Genomic DNA, 19,397 nt, shown 5'->3' with positions numbered 1-19,397 from the left:
GCAGATGTCCGTAGTGCATAGAACAAGAAAACTGAGATTGCAGTTTTAATACACTTAAAATTCAAATACAAGAATATGTGGTGCTTTATTAGATATAGAAATATAGTTAGGTTTTTCCCTTAAAAGTCATATGCCTAAAGCATTAATGAACTAGAGTACACAGTGCCAAATGACAAATCCTGATTAACAAATCTATCGGTGAAACTTGTATTTGCCTCTGTGTGTTTAAAGATGCTTGAAGGCTATAAATCTCTGACCCTCATTCTAACTATTGATTGGTGAGAACACCACCCTTGTTTTCAACTAATCAAAACAATGGTTTCTCTTTACTTAAGAACAGGTATCATTTTGAGTAGTTAATTTTTCACTTTTTAAAATGTTCTCTATACCCAAGTCTTTCTTGGAGTCTCTAAAACATCTTTTTTTAAAGGTAGGTCTTCCCATTACACTGAAAAAGCCTAGATTGACCTTTTCTTCACCTTCAGCTCTCTTCCACTTCAGGGATGAAATCAATCAAGTCAACAATATAAGGAAATCTTATTTAAAGTATTTCACACACTATATTAATAATTTCAGTAGAAAAAGAAGACATATATGTAGATATAGATAGATATGTAGATGTACACACATATATATATATACAGTTCCTCCAAAGCCTTTTTTATATGCACACATATAGACATAGAAATAAATGTATGCATATATCTATATATAACTAGGTTATGAAGTAATAAAGCTTTTTTACCTATTGGAGAAAGCAGGGAGTTAGATTCTCAGAGTTTTGTGATCTACTGAGAATAATTTTGTTTAAAATATCTTTTAAAAAGATATAAATAAAATGAATTAATGAATAACTTCAACGCGGTATATAGCACTAATTAAAAAGGTAGCGTGTTCTAGTAGATCATGTTTGGGGGTTGGAATCAGAAAAATAGGTTGAAATCCTACCTGTAACATTTACTAGCTATAGAAGCTAGACAAGTCACTTAACTTCTCTGTCTTAGGCAACTCTCTAACATTTACTAACTAACACTGGTGGTAGCAAATTTTGATCACAAGGAGGAAGCTGATGAAATCACAGATCTTTCAGGTATTTGTGTATGCAACCTTAAAAGAAAATGTTCTGGAATGAATTCTTTTTGTCTGTGTGATATGTCACAGAAAGAGCAAATTCAAAATATTTAAAACTATACGTAAGGGAAATGACCTGGTCTTTCAGTGTTACCAAAAATCTACCTGCCAATCATTATTTTACTTATTTTAGCAACTTTCTCCAATTTTTCCTATTATTCCAAGTTGATAATTTATCAAGTTAATACTATATCCAATTCTTATTACATGTGTATAGCTGCCATTTATATGGGAATTTAAGGTTTGCAAAACATTTTACATACCATAGCCCTTAATTGAAGCAGATAGAGCTTAAGTGACTTGCCCAGGGTCATTAAAGTTTCAAAGATAGGATTCCACCTCTAGTCTTCCTGATTACAAGTACAGCATTCTCCTTTGCTATGTGTGTGTATAATATTTCATATATGTACCACATTTAGGTATATAATATATAGATATAAACATATAGCCATCTACCTACAGTGTTTATACATTGTGCAATTTGTAATAAGGTACATTAGAGACATATTTACTGTTCTACAGGGCCTTAAGTCCAAGAGTAATAATATGAAGTGCAAGAGTGACAGTAAGATGATCATTTAAGAATATGCAAACAATAAATGCTAGGCAAAGGAATAGAGATTGCAAAGTGCAGTAGTAACATTCTTTGTCAGCAGTAATGTGAACTCATTTCATGGGGTTTGGGTGAATATTGAATATCCCAGAGCTTCTAGAGTCTCCCCTAAGCCCCAGGATATAAATAGGGAGTCCTTCAGCAGCACCTTAGGGCTCCTGGTAACCTGTCACTACCATTCCTGTGCCACTATGTGATAGAATAAAAAATTTCATAAACATGCAGAAAAGAAGAAATACTAAATATACCTTTTACTTTCTATACTATGATTTTAAATTATTTTATCTTTAATTTATGGGATAAAATAAGCATTTCTATAACATAGTACAATAAATATGATTGTACATGAAATTACAAATTGACTATGCACAACTTGCTATTCCTTTCAAATATACAACAAAATTATTGTGTAAATGTATTTTTTCCTTCCCTCCTCCCACCCCAAGCCTACAGATGGCTACCTATAGACACAAATTGGTATATACACATATGCGAAATTATTCTATGCCTTCTTTTCTTTATCAGTTATATCTTTGGATGCAGATAGCATCTTTCTTCACATGTCTTTATAGATAATTTGAGTATTTATAATTATTCACTCAAAGTCATTCTTTTAAAAATCTTGCTTAAAAACCTTGCTGTTTCTATATACAATGTTCTCTTGGTTCTGCTCACTTCATTCTTCATTATTTCTTGCAAGTCTTTCCATGTTTGTCTAAAATCATTGAGCCTATCATTTCTTATAGCACAGTAGTATTCTATCACAATCATATACTACAACCTGTTCAGCCATTCCCAAATTGATGAGCATCCCTATAATTTCCAATTCTTTGCCACCACAAAAATTGCTGCTATAAGCATTCTAAAACATAAAAGTTCTCCTTTTTCCCTGATCATCTTTGAAAATAGACCAAGTAGTGGTATTGCTAAGTCAAAGGGTATAGGTAGTTTAATGACTCTTTGGGCATAATTCCAGATTGCTCTCAAAAATGGTTGCATCATTTCACAATTCCACCAACAATGAATTAGTATTCTAATTTTTCTATATCTTCTCCAATATTTGTCACTTTCCCCTTCTATCATTTTAGCCAATGTGGTAGGTGTAAAATGATATATCAGGGTTGTTTAAATCTGCATCTCTCTAATCAATAATGATTTAGAGCACTTTTTAAATGACTATAAATTGTTTTGATTCTTCATTAGAAATCTGCCCATTAATATCCTTTGACCATTTATCAGCTAGGGAATGACTTGTATTCTTATATATTTGACAAAGTTCTTTATATATTTTAGGTATGAGACCTTTATCTGCTAAACTAACGGTAAAAAAAAAATTCCCAATTTTCTGCTTTCCTTTTAATCTTGGCTAATTCATTTTATTTGTACAAAATAGGAATCAGAATAGGGGATGAGGTAATTAAACTATCTCTTTTGCAAATAATATGATGATATTCTTGGAAAATCCTATTCCTGATTTTCCTCTCAATTTTATTAATATCACCTTTAATTTTTAGAATTTCCAAATTAATGTTTAATTGGGGATTTTTAATTTGTTTTTTCCAGTTTTTAAAATTGCATGCACAATTCATCAGTCTGCTCTATCTCTTTTATTGATGTAAGCATTTAGAGATATAAATTTTCCTCAAATCACTGCTTTTGCTATATCCCATAGGTTTTTTATTTGTTTGTTTTTTGGTGAGGCAATTGGGGTTAAGTGACTTGCCCAGGGTCACACAGCTAGTAAGTGTCAAGTGTCTGAGACCGGATTTGAACTGAGGTCTTCCTGAATCTAGGGCCAGTGCTCTATCCACTGCACCGCCTAGCTGCCCCTATCCCATAGGTTTTGATATGTTGTCTCAATATTGTCATTCTCTTTAATAAATTATTGTTTCTATGATTTGTTCATTAACCCCCTTATTCTTTAAGATTAGATTATTTAATCTCCAATTACGTTTTAATATATGTTTCCTTGGTCCCTTATTGAATAGAATTGTATTGCATTATGATCTCAAAAGGATTACTTTCATATTACATTACTTTTCAGATCACTGTAATAAACATTTTGATTAATAAGTAGCCCTTGAAGAAAAGATCCAAACTTGGAGACCAAATATGTAATTGCAAATAATTGATGATTCAAATAACAACTGGTAGAAACAATAGAGAATTTCATCAAATAAAATGACAACAATGAGATTATATAACAAAGCTTTTGAGATGTAGCTAAAGCAGTTTTTAAGGGAAATTTTGTATCTCTAAACATGTTTATTGACTAAGAAGAGGAAAAAAATTAATTAATGAATTGGGCATACAGATAAAAAATATCTAGAAAAGCAATACATCAAAAAGAAAACAACTTAACCTCCAAATAAAAATTCTGAAAAGCAAAGATGAAATTAAAATTAAAAGCAAAAGCAAAAGCAAAGAGAGTTGATTCAATATATAAAACTGTGAGTTTTCAAAAAATAATAAAATAGATAAACCATGTCACTCCTCTGATCAGTAAACTCTGCTGGCTACCTATTGACTCTAGTACCAAATATTATTTTGTCTTTACAACATCCTTTCTAAAATGTACATTTTGTCCTCTTTATAACACATGCTTATTAACATAGTAGTAGAACATGAATATTATATATAAATAAGTAAATGTACACATATTTAGAGGTATGTGATTTTTTTTATTCCTACAATTTCATGGTCCCAAAACATTAGAGCCTACTGGTTGAGAGTTGAGCCCTGCCATTCACGTTTTAGAAAGAGCAGAATTTGTGGAACAGAATTTTCTAAAACATATGAAAGACTTGTCAATCAGAATTATATTATATGTAGACCAGGTCTATTTGATTAATGAAGAGAACTGGATTTTTTATACTGAGAAAATTTTAAAAGGCACTAGCGATAAACACTGGGAGCTATTTTCTAGCAAGGGTATTATTGACAAAGAGAAACTTTTATATAAACAGGATAGAAGTAACACATAATTTTATAAAGGAATGGGTCTCAAGATGAGTGGCCAGATTAAAAACAAATTCAAATTCTAATTATTCTAGTGTAAGTCTCAATCCTTCCAGGCAATTGAATGTTCTTGTAATCAAGAGGTAAATATGGCCTTTGAAAGGGAATCTATTTTTACTTGCCTGGTCCATTTTATGGAGCATTATGGTGGTATCCCCCACTGTTTACAAACAACAGAGTTTCATTTAGAATTCAATAATTGAATAAGATACGATAGAAACAGTGTGAATAAATGCATTGTTTTTTATCTTCCCCATAAGAACAAAATCTGCTTGATGTCAGTCATAATGACTATAAATGTTGTTTGCTTTTCTTTCTGCTCTTGATTTTTGCAAATGAATAGATGTGTTAACCCTTTCCCTCAAAACCCCAAAGAGTTCTTGAGTCCAAACACTCGTAGGTGTTCATGGCTGCTCTGGTCACATTTACATGAAAACCAATGCTTATCCTTCCTCTATAAAAATGAAAGAATTATCAATCCTAGTGTTTAATGGGGCTTGCAACTAAGAACACAGAATCAACTGCTGCTACTGGCTATCTGCTTATTGGCAGAATAGGCACTTCCAGCTCTAGAACTCACTTATTCCAAAGTCTTTACATAGACTCTCTCCATGAGCAAGATACCAATTACTTTGAACTAACTTTAAGGAACCTGTAGCTTCTTTTATTTCCTTCTTTTCTTTATGGCCTTCATCTATAAAATATGGAATGGCTTATTCCCTCTGTGTAACCACAGATGAAAAGGCCCTAATTATAATTACTGACACCTTAAGAGCTATCAAGAGATAGTGTTATATAGCAAAAATAGTCCACAACCAGGTGGATTCAAATCCTGCTTGTGATGCTTAATAGTTGTGTGCCCTCAGATGAGTCTTATCCAATCTGAATTTAAATTTCCTTACCTATAAAATGGATTGTTGTAAGATTCATTTAGATAATGTATGTGATACTCTTGGAAACATTCAAGTCTTTTATCAAAATCATCTACTTTTATTTATTTATTTATTTATCTATTTGTAAATACCCAGGCCACCACTTTCTCCTTTATCCCTCCCATCTCTGTTCTTCTTTTTTTTTTTTTTTTTAGTGAGGCAATTGGCGTTAAGTGACTTGACCATGGTCACACAGCTAGTAAGTGTTAAGTGTCTGATGCCGGATTTGAACTCAGGTCTTTCTGAATCCAGGGCTGGTTCTCTATCCACTGTACCACCTAGCTGCCCCTGTTCTTCTAATTAATCAGAAGAGGCATCATGATTTAGTGTACAAGGCAAAATACCCGGAGTCAGGAAGACCAGATTCAAAAACTGCCTCAGACATTTATTATGTGTTACCCTTTCTAGCTATGTTCCTATCTGCTCTAGTTTTGCTTTCCTTCCCCCATGGTTTTCAACTCTACACCATCTTTTACCCTTAATTTCCATCTTCTGTTGCTTCTTTTGTCTTACTACACCCCAATCCTGAGTTTCCAATTCAGGTTGCCATCTGTTTCCTCTACTCCTACTCCCTTATCTGCTGAATCTTGCAGAAGTCATTATGATGTAGACTGACTATTCTATATTTATGTTGTCTTCTCAAATATTCCCTCACTGCTACATAACAATTTATTTATTGTTATCTGATCCTATAAGATTCTCCTCAAAAAGCTGTACAAACTTTAAGAAAGATTAACTATTTCTTATAAGCAAATCACTATGTTCAGTCCAGGGGATGCTGACAAGCTGAACAGCAGTACCTGGTTCTGCAGAAGTTTATGTTCTACTTGGGGAATTAAACATGTAAATAAATAAGTAAACATAAGTCAATCTGAGAGAGAAGAGAGCACCAACAACTAGGGGAATTAGCAAAATCCTTCTATACAATATGGTATCTGAGCTGAGCCTTGAAAGAAATGAGGGATTCCCAGGGGTGAAAGAGAGAAGGGATTGTATTGTAGGCATGTGAGACAGATGGTGTAAAGATATAGGGGCAGATTCTGGAAATAGCAAGTGGATCAGGTTGGCTGGAATGGAAAATTCATGGGAAATCTTTGAAGAGATAGGTTGGAGCCATACCACAGAAGACTTTAAAAGCTAAACAGAAGACTTTGGTGTTTGGGGTTTTTTTTATCCCTGGGCTATAAGGAAATTATTTTGGCAGCTTTGGGGAGGATGCATTGAGAGTGGAGAGACTAGGTGCCAGGAGAACTATTAGGGACCTATTACTATAGTCTGGGTGAGAGTCAGAGGGCCTGAACTAGGCCAAAGGCCATGTGAAGCCAGAAAAAAATGGAATTTTAGAAGGCTATGTCTTTGGCCAAGAGTTACTTGAAAATTTTTATTAATGATTTGGTAAATAGAATAGGAAATATACTCAGTAATTTTGGGTGAGATAACTGGAATATTGCTAAATTCAACTAAAATTCAGAATAACCCTGAACAAGTTCATTGGCATACTGGAAATAGGACAGCAAAGGAATCAGAGAAAGCTATCTTTTTATTAAGTTCTGCTACTTTATAGCTATAGGATATTGGACAACTCCCTTCAACTTTATGATCTTCAGTTTCCTCATATGAAAATGAAGAAAATACTTGCCATATCTGCCTCCCAGTTATTGTGAAGATCCAGAGAAATAATAGAAGATAAAATAAATGTCACAAATATAAACTGTGTCAGGACTGACTAGTTTTGCACAAGGGTGGCAGAAAAACCTCAGTGATATAGTTATAAATATAACCTTTAAATGGTAATAGGGAAGTAGGAGATAAGCCCAAAGGGATTTTCCCTCTAAGCTTTGGTCAAGCTATTACTAGGTGGCTTCTTACAACTCGAGTCACCACAGTTGAAGTGATATATACAAAGACTGAGGACATTTTCAGGTTGGGATAGTGAATCGAAATAATTAAGACCTATTTAGATTCTAGGCCCTGCTAGGAATTCGGTTTATATAGTTTTATAAAGGAAATGTTTAAGGGTAACACTAATTTTATATAACATGTACCAAAAGTCTTAGTGCATTTTTAAGCTTTGATAAATTGTATAGTGTATATGAAAAGCTTTTTGTTAAAGCATGGATTGATTAGGGATCTGGAAAAGAGGTGAGTAAGTGAGAAAGCCACATCCATGTACAGTGAAGATAATCAAAGAGTGAATCCCTTTTACAATGTAGCAGGCACTCAAGTTAGATGCTTGGAGTTAAATGTTTGTAAAACTTTTTTTATTTTTATGACTGTGAGTCACGCTGCAATATGATATTAAGAATACTGCTCCCCCTTCTTCCTCTTTCCCACCTCCCAGCCTCTGATGACTTAAGTGGTCCATTATGGAATTAGGGAGATGAACAAGATAACCATATGATTCATCATCCACCCTCATGGTTCTATCATATTGATTCAGGTGACTTTTTCCCTCTATTTTTACCAATCTTGCAGTCTCTTACCTTTTCTAAGGATCCACCTAATTGATGTACTTATCTGTTCATTTATTTTTATTGAACTAAGCACCAAAATATATAATTCAGAGAGTAGTGCACTCTAGGGATTTATTGATAAGATAAGGATTTAACTATTTTAATTTCTGACATTGATTTGAATTTGATATGGCATTAGAAAAGTTACTTAACTCTTTTGTTCCTGTTTTCTTCATTTAAAAACTGGGCATAATTGGGGGGGGGGGTGGAAGAAGGGGATTGAACCTGTTATTTAATTGATATAAAGAATTGCCCATGGTTCCTTCTACCAAAGCAGAATTGTTTCAACTGTTATAGATTGGCACCTACTTTGCAATTTATAGTTCTAGAGTATTTCCTGGGACACTTAAGAGTTAAATGACTTGGTATATCTGGGACAGCTAGGCGGTTCAGTGGATAAGGTACAAGACCTGGAGTCAGGAAGACATCTTCCTGAATTCAAATCTGGCCTCAGATACTAGCTGTGTGACCCTACACAAATCATTAACCCTCTTTGACTCAGTTTCCTCATTTGCAAAATGAGCTGGAGAAGGAAATGGCAAACCACTTTAGTATTGTTGCCAAGAAAACCCCAAATGGGGTCACAAAGAGTTGGACATGAATTAAAATTATTCAACCACAACAAAACTTACTAGTATGTGTCACAGGCAGGGAATCCAAGTGTTTTACATCCCAAGGACAGTTTTCTACATGTGTTTTCTACAGTAGTAGCTGCCTCTATACTAAATGTATACAACAGAAAATGTGCTACCATTATAAAGGCTTATATATGGCTGCACTAATGAATCTGTCATCTATCATGATATTACCTATTATGGCTAAATGTAAACCCCAGTAGAATGATACCTCCTTGAGGACAGGAACTCATTATTTTGTCTCTCTATCTCTGGGGCTTGGTAGAGTGCTTTACTTTATTTATTCTTCTTGCAACATTGGACACTGTTGACCTCTTTCTATATCATCCCTCCAGTTCTCTAACAGATAACTTCTCCTCTCAGATTTTAATGATAGTGCTCCTTTCTGGTTGTCTTCTTTGTCTAACCAATTTTTTCTCAGTCTCCTTTGTTAGATCAACATCTGAAACTCTGGCCTGGACTCACTCTCTCTCTCTCTCTCTCTCTCTCTCTCTCTCTCTCTCACACACACACACACACACACACACACACACACACACACACACACACATTCCCCCTCTGATTGTACCAATTCTCATGGTTTCAATATCTTTCACTTTAGATTCAGTCAAGTATTACAACCTGGGTTTTCCAGGCATCTTAAATTCAATATGCCAAGAGAAAAAATCATTCCCACTGAGCCTAAAATAATACATCTTCCTAATTGCCTAATTCCTATTGAAGATACCAACATCCTTGCAGTTACCCAGAGTTTGGGGCAAAAGCCCAGAGTTATGCTTAGTTCTTCCCTTGTCTCACTTCCTATAACCAATCAGTATCCAGATCATAGTGATTCTGTTTCCATATCTCTCCCATCCACTGTCTTCTGTCCACTAACAAAGCCACCTCCCTAATTCAGACCCTAATTATCTCTCAACTGGACTACTTTCATAACCTGCTAATTGTTCTGTCTCCAGTCTCTGCTCCCTTAAATCCATCCTCCACACAAGTTACCCAACTGATATTCCTAAAACACAGATTTGACCATGTCACTCCCATAATCAAACAACTCAGCAGCTCTCTATTATCTTTAGGACATTCCTGTTTACCATCAAAAGCCCATTGTTACCTTGCTTCAACCTATTTTGATAGACTCATTTTGTATTACTCCCCCTGATGTACTTTATACTCCTAACACTCCATCTCTCACCTCTATGCCTTTTGAACAGGTTGTCCTCCAAGTCTATCATTCTTTTCTTACTTGCTTATGACCTTTGGAACTCCTAGTTCAAATGAAGGCTCAGTCAACTGCTCCTTCCTACACAAGACCTTTCCTAGTCCTCATCCTCTCCAATCATTTCCCTAGTATTAGTGCTTTAGCATCCAATTATTTCGTATCTATTTATTTACATGTTGTTTCCCCTCATATAGTACCTGGAAAGTAGGAATTGTTTTGTTTTTATCTATGTATTCCTAGTGCCTACCATACAGTAGTGCTTGTTGAATTGTTGGGTCAAGTTACACAGTTCTACCTCAATAACTATTACATATTTGATTCCCTCGCTAGCTCTTCTTCCCAGTACCCATCAAAACTATGTCCTTCATCCTTAGCTTTTCTCTCTAGGCCCCTCCCTTTATTTCATCCATTCCCACGCTCTCATCTATCATCTTTATGCTACTGGCTCCCAAAACTCTATCTTCAGTCCCAAACTCTCTCCCAACCTTTAGTCATTTTATACTGACTGCTTGAAATACAGCATTTTTGATTGCCAACATCACTTCCAAGTCATCTTGCCTAAAATAGAATTCATCATCAAAACTGTACCAGCAACCTGGCTTATCTACCTCATTCCAAACTCTACATATTCTAATAAACCTTGAGTAGCACTGCCAGACTAATATTTCTAAAATATCATTTACATAATGACCCTCATATTCTAAAAAAAAAACCCAAAACTTCAATTGCCTTCTATTTCCCAACACATAAATTCTATGATCCCTTAAATTTGTTAGATTATAAACTCCTTGAAGACAGGTACCATGTCTTATTCAACTATGTATCAACCATGATGATTGCCACAGAAGACATTCAATAAAATTTTAGCATTTAATGTGTTGAATGGCTGACTTTCAACCCAGTTCAGGAGATGTGCTCCAGAAAGCTTTCCCAAACCAGTTCTGCCTCCACCGATCTCCTCTTCTTCTGAACTCCTATACACTTAATGTGCTGCCTCAGACAAACTGAGACCTGGGAAAGATCTTAGCTTAAAAAGGCCAAGGTCTCCCACTGCATAGTCATTCCATCCCATGTCTTACCACTAGACTCCATTGACTCTGGAAGGAAAGAGTGAAGCTGATTGACTGTACAGCCCTGACTCACTTAAGTCCACTTGCAAGTCAAGACACCACTGATGTCTTCAGTCCTTTTCAAGAACAAAGGGCAAACAACAATAGCATTTAAGGCGCTATATAAGCAGGAATTAACCACCTAATGTAATAATTTTTTATTTTTTTAACCTGTATTAGTCTCATAGCCTCAGAAGTTTGAAGCTTTAAACATAATCTAGCTCAATTACCTTATTTTATAGATAAAGAGGCTGAGACCCAAGAAAGTTAAAGAATCAAGGTCACACAGCTAAGAGGCAGAATATAGCCTTGGAATGAGAGACTCCTAATCTAGGGCCCTTTCCACTATTAAGATGCCTTCTTATCTTGTCTTGTCATCTAGATTGTGAATTCTTTGGGGGTTGGAGGGGAAAGGGAGGAGAGAAGGGATCATGTCTCATGTGTCTATATTTCCCACAGTACCTAGTACAGTGCTGAGCAGAGTAGACCAGCAATAAGTGCTTTCTGGTCAATACAAATCTATTACAAGATTATAGAATTTCAGGCAGAGTTATTCAGGGATAAAGGTTTGATCCTGAAGAAAGGAAGACCTGAGTTCAAGTCCTGACAGTATGTATATAATCACTTAAGTAACAATGTCATTTAACCTCTCTATGTTTTGGTCAACTCTCTTAGACTAGTTACAGACTGGCCTGCATCAGTGGATGGGTTTTCCACATTTCATCACACTGATGAAATCTCATATCTGAAACCCTCCTCCCCCACCAAAAAAAGAAAAAGATAAAGGCACAACCTTGGCTTGACACAAATTAAAGATTAATTTTAAATGAACATTTTCAGTTACTAAACGTGTTTATAACTTGTGCCAGAAACTTATGTTTTGTGTCCATTTTTTATATGGTTAATACAAGGCAGGGTTCATTGCTCCATAAAAAGATTGGGCAGAAAAGGTCAGAAGACTGTAAGGTTAATGAGAGTTTCCCGACAGATTCTACTGATTACACAGCTGCCTTTTCTGCCAGGACATAAGGAAAAGGAAAATAAATTAAATTATGTAAATGATGTCAAGTTGTTTGCAATTTATAAATAATGAGATGAGTTATTTTTAATAAATTTTAAGTTAACCTTTGCATGTATGCCACCCCATACCTCTTTCCATTAGAAATTACTTTCAAATCTTAGCAAATTTCATAAATTTCTATAGTACCTACTTCATATATGTTGACTGCAATTTACAGGTAGTAATGTAAGGCAGGAAGGATTGGTTGGCTTCGTTTTTCTTTCCTTACATTTTCTGTGGAACTTTTCAAATGCTTCTCATGTTCTATTTTACATATTGCAGAATGGATCTTAGCCATTGAGCATGTTCTCTTTGCTAACATAGCCCAAAGCTACATCATCTAAAAATGGCACCATCCATGAGAACAAACAGAAAGAGCATGTCAAAATATTCTAACTTTTGAAATACTTCCTTGCATTTCTCCTCTTATTTATCATCTTTTTTATTTCTTATAAACACATAAAAAGCATTGGTCTCTATTCAGTTACATAGATAAAGCCACCCTTATGTAACAGAAACCAATCTACTAAAGCACAAGAGATTTGAAAGTCAAGCAACTTTGGCATAGGCTGAATTGAATCAAGACTTGACCTTGTAAACATTTCCATAGGAGGTAGAACATATACATTTGACTATTTGTCAAATAAGGGGTCGTAAACAGTGATTCTGTGATCCTAATAAATAAAGGACAGTGTACAGGCATTAAATAAACTTTTCCTCTTAAAAAAAAATAAAGGAGAAGAAAGAGGAGGAAGAGAAAGAAAAGGCAAAACAGTGGCAGCATATACATTTTCAATAAATTAGAAAGGGAAATGTCAATTCTCCATAATGGAAGTATATGCTTTTCCAAATCCCTACTAATTCCATTAGTTTGCTGATGCTTGAAGCTACAACTATTAATAAGAACTCATTATCAAATAATTCATGTGCAATGTACTCTTCGCAGGTGTCCGTTTTCTGATGAGTAGGTAGATCAACCAGTCTTTTTTTTATTATTCTTTCTCAATTAAGGGACTTTAAGAGTAGTGGCTAGCTACAGCAGAGTCTATTTTCTCTCCTCTCTTGGAAAGTTGAGGGAATAGTGGTCTTTGGAATGGTGGTTTGGGGAATGTTTTCAAAAATGGACTCAACACATTTTCTGGCCTAGGTCCCCCCAGCTGCTGTTCCCATGAAGACAGTGTTGATTGGTGGCAAAGATGACACTATTTCTCGATTATTCGTTCCATGGGAGTCCAGAGATTCCTGAGATTGATATTGACTAGAAGTTCCAAACATACACTGAGATGAGGATGCTGGAATTGCTGTTGACATGTTGGAGGCTACAAAAGAAAAAAAAAAAACAATCACTGCCTGTGGGTTCTGTTCACATTTTTTTTATCTTTATCTGTCATGCCTTGCAATACTGATTTATATTTCTGAACTAATTTTAAATTTTACAAAGACTCAACTTACAACAATCCTATGAAGTAAGGAGTAAAGGTATTATAATTCCTATTTTACATGTGGCAAAACTGAGGCTTGGAGAGATGAGGTGATTTGCCCATGGTTATACAGCTAGTAACCACTGGAGTAAGTGGCTCAAACACAGGCATCCTAATTTGTGTGTTTATATGTGTGTATTTTAAATCATAGAATAATATTTAATATTAATTTTCTACATTTAATTTCTTCCCAAATTCCCATAGGAAATTCTGTATCTCCTTTTTTTTTGGGGGGGGGGACAATGAGGGTTAAGTGACTTGCCCAGGGTCACACGGCTAGTAAGTGTCAAGTGTCTGAGGCCAGATTTGAACTCAGGTCCTCCTGAATCCAGGACTGGTGCTTTATCCACTGTGCCACCTAGCTGCCCCCAGTATCTTCTTCTTGAACCACTGCAACATCAACTGTCTCATGAAATGAATTTCTTCATCACATTTCTGGTATAGTGGTAAGTATAAAATTTGTAGTCAGAGAACCCAATCTAAACTTCAGCTGTGCTACTTACGCAGTCTTGGGCAGCTCAGGTCACTTCTCTGGATAAAAGGGGGGCTAGTCTGTATGGTTTCTAGGGAACCTTCAAGTTCTAGCTTCCTGCCTGGCATCTCCCAAGGCTGGGCTATTAACTGCAAGAATTTGGGGACAGAAGCTATAGGGATTCCCTTTTCATTTTCTTTAGACTTTTATTTTCCAAATTACATGTAAAAGCAAATTTTTACATCAATTTTTTAAACTTTGTGTTCCAATTTCTCTTCCTCCCTCCCCTCCCATCCCCACCCCAAGAACTCAAACAATTCAACATAAATTATACATGAGTAGTCATGGAAGACAATTCTACATTATCTAGGTTGTGAGAGAAAACAGATAAAAACAAAACTTCAGATTAAGGAATTGTCAAAAAAAAATGTGTTTCAGTCTGTTTTCAGATACCATCAGTTCTTTCTCTGTAGATGGACTGCAATTTTCATAAGTTCTTCAGAGTTATATTGGAACATTGCCTTGTTGAAGATAACCACGTGCTTCCCAGCAGATCATCTTACACTAATGCTGTTATTTTGTATATAGTACATTTCTCTCTGCTTCAGTTCACGTGGGTCTTTCCAGGTTTTTCTGATAACATCCTGTTATCATAATTTTTATATAGTACCTTAAACTTGACAGAGAATTTTCTTCACAATAGCCCAGCAGAGCAGGTACCATATGTTTTGACACTGTAGTCAATCATCGTAACTATTTCCCTCCATCCCCTTCCTTTCCAATGATTTTTACTCTGTTGTCTATCTTATTTTGCCCTAATCCTCCTCAAAAGTGTTTTGCTACTGACTGCCCCCTTCCCCGCTCTACCCTCCCTTCAATTTGGAACTCAAAAAATATCTTTACATGTAATTGAGAAAATTTTAAATAAATAAATATTTTAAATTTAAAAAATATATAACTGTGTGTACCCCTAACATACATTCCATCAAAGATACCACTATCTCTATATATAAAATAGAACAAACAGTCACAATGGCAACACTGTACATTTTAGTCTCTCTTGATGAGGAAACTTCCTAGAGTGATATTTTCTGCTTCATTAAAGTAATCTAGAAGCAATGACCATTTGCAGAGAGTAGACGAGTCGCTAGACACTGCTTAAAGCTCATCTGTGCCAGCCACAGGAAAGCAAAAAATGCTTCCTGTCAAATTGTTGAAAAATCACATTGAGTAGGTGGGGGTAGGAGTGACTAGTGACATTTTCCCTTCTTCGGTGATTGTGAGGCAACACCCTTCTTCCTTCTGATGGTCTGAAGAAGGGCTGAATGTAGGAATTTTGTGCTAATGGGCCTCAGAAATAGTGATGGGACACATAAAAATATAGAACTAATGGGAGAAGGTTGCTTCCTCTTCCTCTTTCTACCTATTTCACTGGCTAGCTGAGCTCTTAATGCATATTAGACCAGTCAGTGACAGCTTTAATTGATTGTTAAATCATTTCTGGCTGTCTTTCTGAGCAAACTGACAGCTTAGCTGGACACAGGCAGAAAGGGGGCATTGCATATGCTCTCCTCCTCCCTGCTGACAAAGCACAAGATAGTCCTAGACAGTATTCAAAGGATATCGAGTGCACTGTTACTCTGGAAATGCTAGAGCAATAATGAAGATTACTAGTATTTAGTCTGTTACCCAGTATCTCCCTTGATAAGTGAGGAAAAAATCTAGACTTCCAATAAATTGTCTACATGTTCTCAAATATGGTGTTCTCCAAATGCCCTAGTCTATTTATAACCTAAATCTAACATCAATTCTAATTTAAAGGCTGTGGTACACTGGATAGAGAGGTAGGCCTGGAGTCAGGAAGATCTGAGTTCAAATTTAGCTTCAGAAACTTACTAACTTTGGGCTCCTGGACAAGTCATTTAACCCTGTTTGCCTCAGTTTCCTCATCTGTAAAATGAGCTGGAGAAGGAAATGGCAAATCTCTCCAGTATCTTTGCCAAGAAATCTCATAAATAGGGTCACACACAACTGAAAACAACTGAACAACAAATATATACCTACATATATAATGTGGGGGGGGTGTAAAATCTGTTCAGATATTTACCTATTGTTGGAGTCCGACAGCCAACTGAAGAGGATGTATCTGTGTAATAGGAGCTTGCTTGTTTTCGGCCACTGTCATCTAAGATGTTCAAGGGATCGTGGATATCATTGTATGGGGGCAATGAACGAATGCTGCTCACGCTGCTGATAACAGACACATGCTGATCAACCATTGATCCAAGCCTATGAGATTCTGGGTAGTTCGCATTGCTTCCATAATATCCTATTAACAGAAAAGGGTGATAGTTTGACAATGTATTAATTTGCTCCAAATTTCATTTAGTCCTGAATGGAGGTGGAAGGGGTGGGGAATCTTAATATGTTGTAGAAAGCTCATTTATTATATGAATAAAGAGCCCTAATTTTTTTTCAACATTGCTATTACTATGTAGCCTTGCCATATGTTTGGTCTCTCGTCTATTCATCTTCAAGAGGGGTGGTAGTATGGAAGCAGTAGTCCTGGGTCTAGACTGAGAGGGCCTACATTCAAATCCTACCTTTGTCCATCTGTCCACATCACTTAATCTCCCTGTGCTACCTGGCAAAAATCATAATCTTCATGTACTTCTATTTCCTCAACATAAAAAGGGGGGCAGGTAGGTGGCGCAGTGGATAACACACTGGCCTTGGATTCAGGAGTACCTGAGTTCAAATCCAGCCTCAGACACTTGACACTAGTTGTGTGACCCTGGGCAAGTCACTTAACCCTCATTTCCCTGCCAAAACAAAACAAAACAAAACAAAAAGAATTTGATTTGGGGCAACTAGGAGGTGCAGTGGATAGAGCACTGGCCCTGAAGTCAGGAGGACCTGAGTTCAAATCCGACCTCAGACACTTAATACTTACTAGCTGTGTGACCCTGGGCAAGTTGCTTAACCCCAATTGCCTCACCAAAAAAAGGGGGGGTGGGGACTAGATTGGCCTCTGATATCTTTCCTACCACCCACCAAAGTTAAAAGGATTCTTGGGTGTATAAAGAAAGAATGCTAAGTCTCATAACTTTAGTTCCTAGATAGAATGCCTGTTTAATACACAGATGTGCCCTTAGATAACATTAACAGGAACCACAATATGTATTAAGAAGAACTTCTTAAAACAATATCAAAATGAAGTTTACCAGATTATAAGCCCCATAAGGACTAAAATCCTCTCATGTATCTACATATGCCCTGAAACATCTAGCCTAGTGCTTGTACATAATAGGTGTTAGTGTTTATTGAATGAGTAGATTTAAAAAGTTTCTATCATGTGTCAGAGATAGAAGCAAGTGACACAAGATGTTACAAAGTTAATGTCCCTGGAGGGTGGATTAGAAGCATTCCAAGAAATGGCAATAAATATTACCACAAAGAATACCACTGACTTTTCAGAGGTTCCATATTATTTATCATAGGTTATATGTTTTGGGGTGGAGTAGGGAAGGGTAGCATAACCTTGGGAGATAGGATGATGGCCTATGGATGGGACACCACATTGAAAATTAGAGAACTAAACAGTATCTACAATAGTTTATTTCAAATCCCTACACAGCCCATTTGATTCTAATAGTTCCCTAAAATGAAAATAAGGGAATAATATCTATTCCCCAACTATTTCCAAAGAATCACATTACAACAATGACATATTAAGGAATTGCTTTAAGTGGCAAATCACTTTTCAGTGGATAGCAATGGATTAACTGCTTCTTGGTTTCTTTTTCTGGTTTAGTCCCCTGATCATAGTCTTAACATGACTTTTTTCTTTGATTAAACAAGTGGTACTTATAAAGCTAACAAGGTCAGTCAAAGCACTTAGAGTGCATCTCTCTGGGAGACAAATAAAGAGGCTAACCAAATTAACTGCCACCAGAAATATGCATGGCTCAGTGATAAGTAGAGCTACACTCAATCATTCTGGTTACACAAACACAATAGTATACTTCACCTTACTCAGAGAATGAAACCAGCATAAGAATATAAAGGAAGATTGTTTTAAATTCCCCAATACCGTTAGGTGCATTAGGAGGATATGATGATCCTTGGCAGCCATTAGCCCCTGTATTACTCAGGAAATTGAAACTTCCATTATTTAGAAACTGCATACTGTGTGCATCCTGCATGGTTGAGGATGGTCCATAGTTTGAAGGTGACCTGTCATTGTATGGAGACACAGCACAGCTGTTACTGAAATAGTCTCGAGAAAGTTGTTGTTCACTCAAGGCCATAAACCGACCATGTTCAACCCTGTGGTGATAGATTCCTGCTGGTGGGTGGGTCTGGGCTCGGAACATGGTTTGGTAGTTGGGGTTGGTCCCATAATAGTTCTGGTTTGTTTGTGAAAGAGTCTGGTATAGGGGTTCTGAGTATGATGAGCAGTGAGACTGAGCAGATAACACCTGCCCAACACTGGGAGGTCTCCCAGCCATTGGCCCTTGGTTGATGACACTTCCTCTGCTGACCATGGCTGGAGAAATGGGTGGTGTCACCAGGTGATTTGTACTCTGAGATAGCTCTACTGGACCTGGAAGAAGCCAAAATTATAGGAACATAAATGTCAGGTTCTATTTGGAGGAATTACTAAAGTAGATAGGTCTATGTCCTCAGAATTGAGGAAATTCAGTGCATCAAAGTTGAAAAAACAAATAGCCAATGGTAATATTTCATAATTACTACATTTATCAAGGAAATCTCCATGAACAAGAATGAAGTGTGACAAAGAAGTATTGCCTTAAGATCAAAAAGAATTGGAGCTTGAAGGTTACATTGTCAACCAAGTGAGAGAAGAACTTCTTTCAATCTTTCATCTTGACCTCTAGTTATGACTGACTTAACTATTGTGGCCATAACCTTATATAAGAAGTTACATTATTTCATAAAATCAGTTTTTATTTGAAAGTCATATATAGTATAAATCAAGTAGGAGTGAAACAGGCCTGGGAAGATATGGTTGTATAGGGTGGATTTATATAGTTTGGCCAGAAAGGAAGGGGTCACATGACTTCATACATTCCACATTTCAGCCAAATCGGACTGTTACCTCTTCCCAAAAATCTGTAGCAGCCAAGGAAGCTCATGCCATTTTAGGCTACATTGAAAAGCAGAGTCCAGGATTAGGAAGATGATAAGTCTGCT

The 19,397-nt window shown here is 36.2% G+C and overlaps 1 protein-coding gene across 1 annotated transcript in view; it reads right to left on the bottom strand.

The window, feature by feature from the left end:
• Positions 1 to 13,370: 13,370 nt before the first annotated feature.
• The window catches only part of RFX6 (regulatory factor X6), a 65,808-nt gene continuing 59,781 nt past the window's right edge, over positions 13,371 to 19,397 (bottom strand). The window contains exons 17-19 of the mRNA XM_043963154.1: positions 18,274 to 18,786; positions 16,288 to 16,509; positions 13,371 to 13,546 (exon numbers count right to left, since the gene is read on the bottom strand). Coding sequence (XP_043819089.1) covers positions 13,371 to 13,546; positions 16,288 to 16,509; positions 18,274 to 18,786 — 911 coding nt within the window. The remainder of the gene's footprint in view (positions 13,547 to 16,287; positions 16,510 to 18,273; positions 18,787 to 19,397) is intronic.

The sequence above is a fragment of the Dromiciops gliroides genome, chromosome 4, assembly GCF_019393635.1.
Source record: "Dromiciops gliroides isolate mDroGli1 chromosome 4, mDroGli1.pri, whole genome shotgun sequence".
Classification (NCBI taxonomy): Eukaryota; Metazoa; Chordata; class Mammalia; order Microbiotheria; family Microbiotheriidae; genus Dromiciops; species Dromiciops gliroides.
Note: the sequence above shows the minus strand (reverse complement) of the source record. Positions and strands in the feature narration are given on the sequence as shown.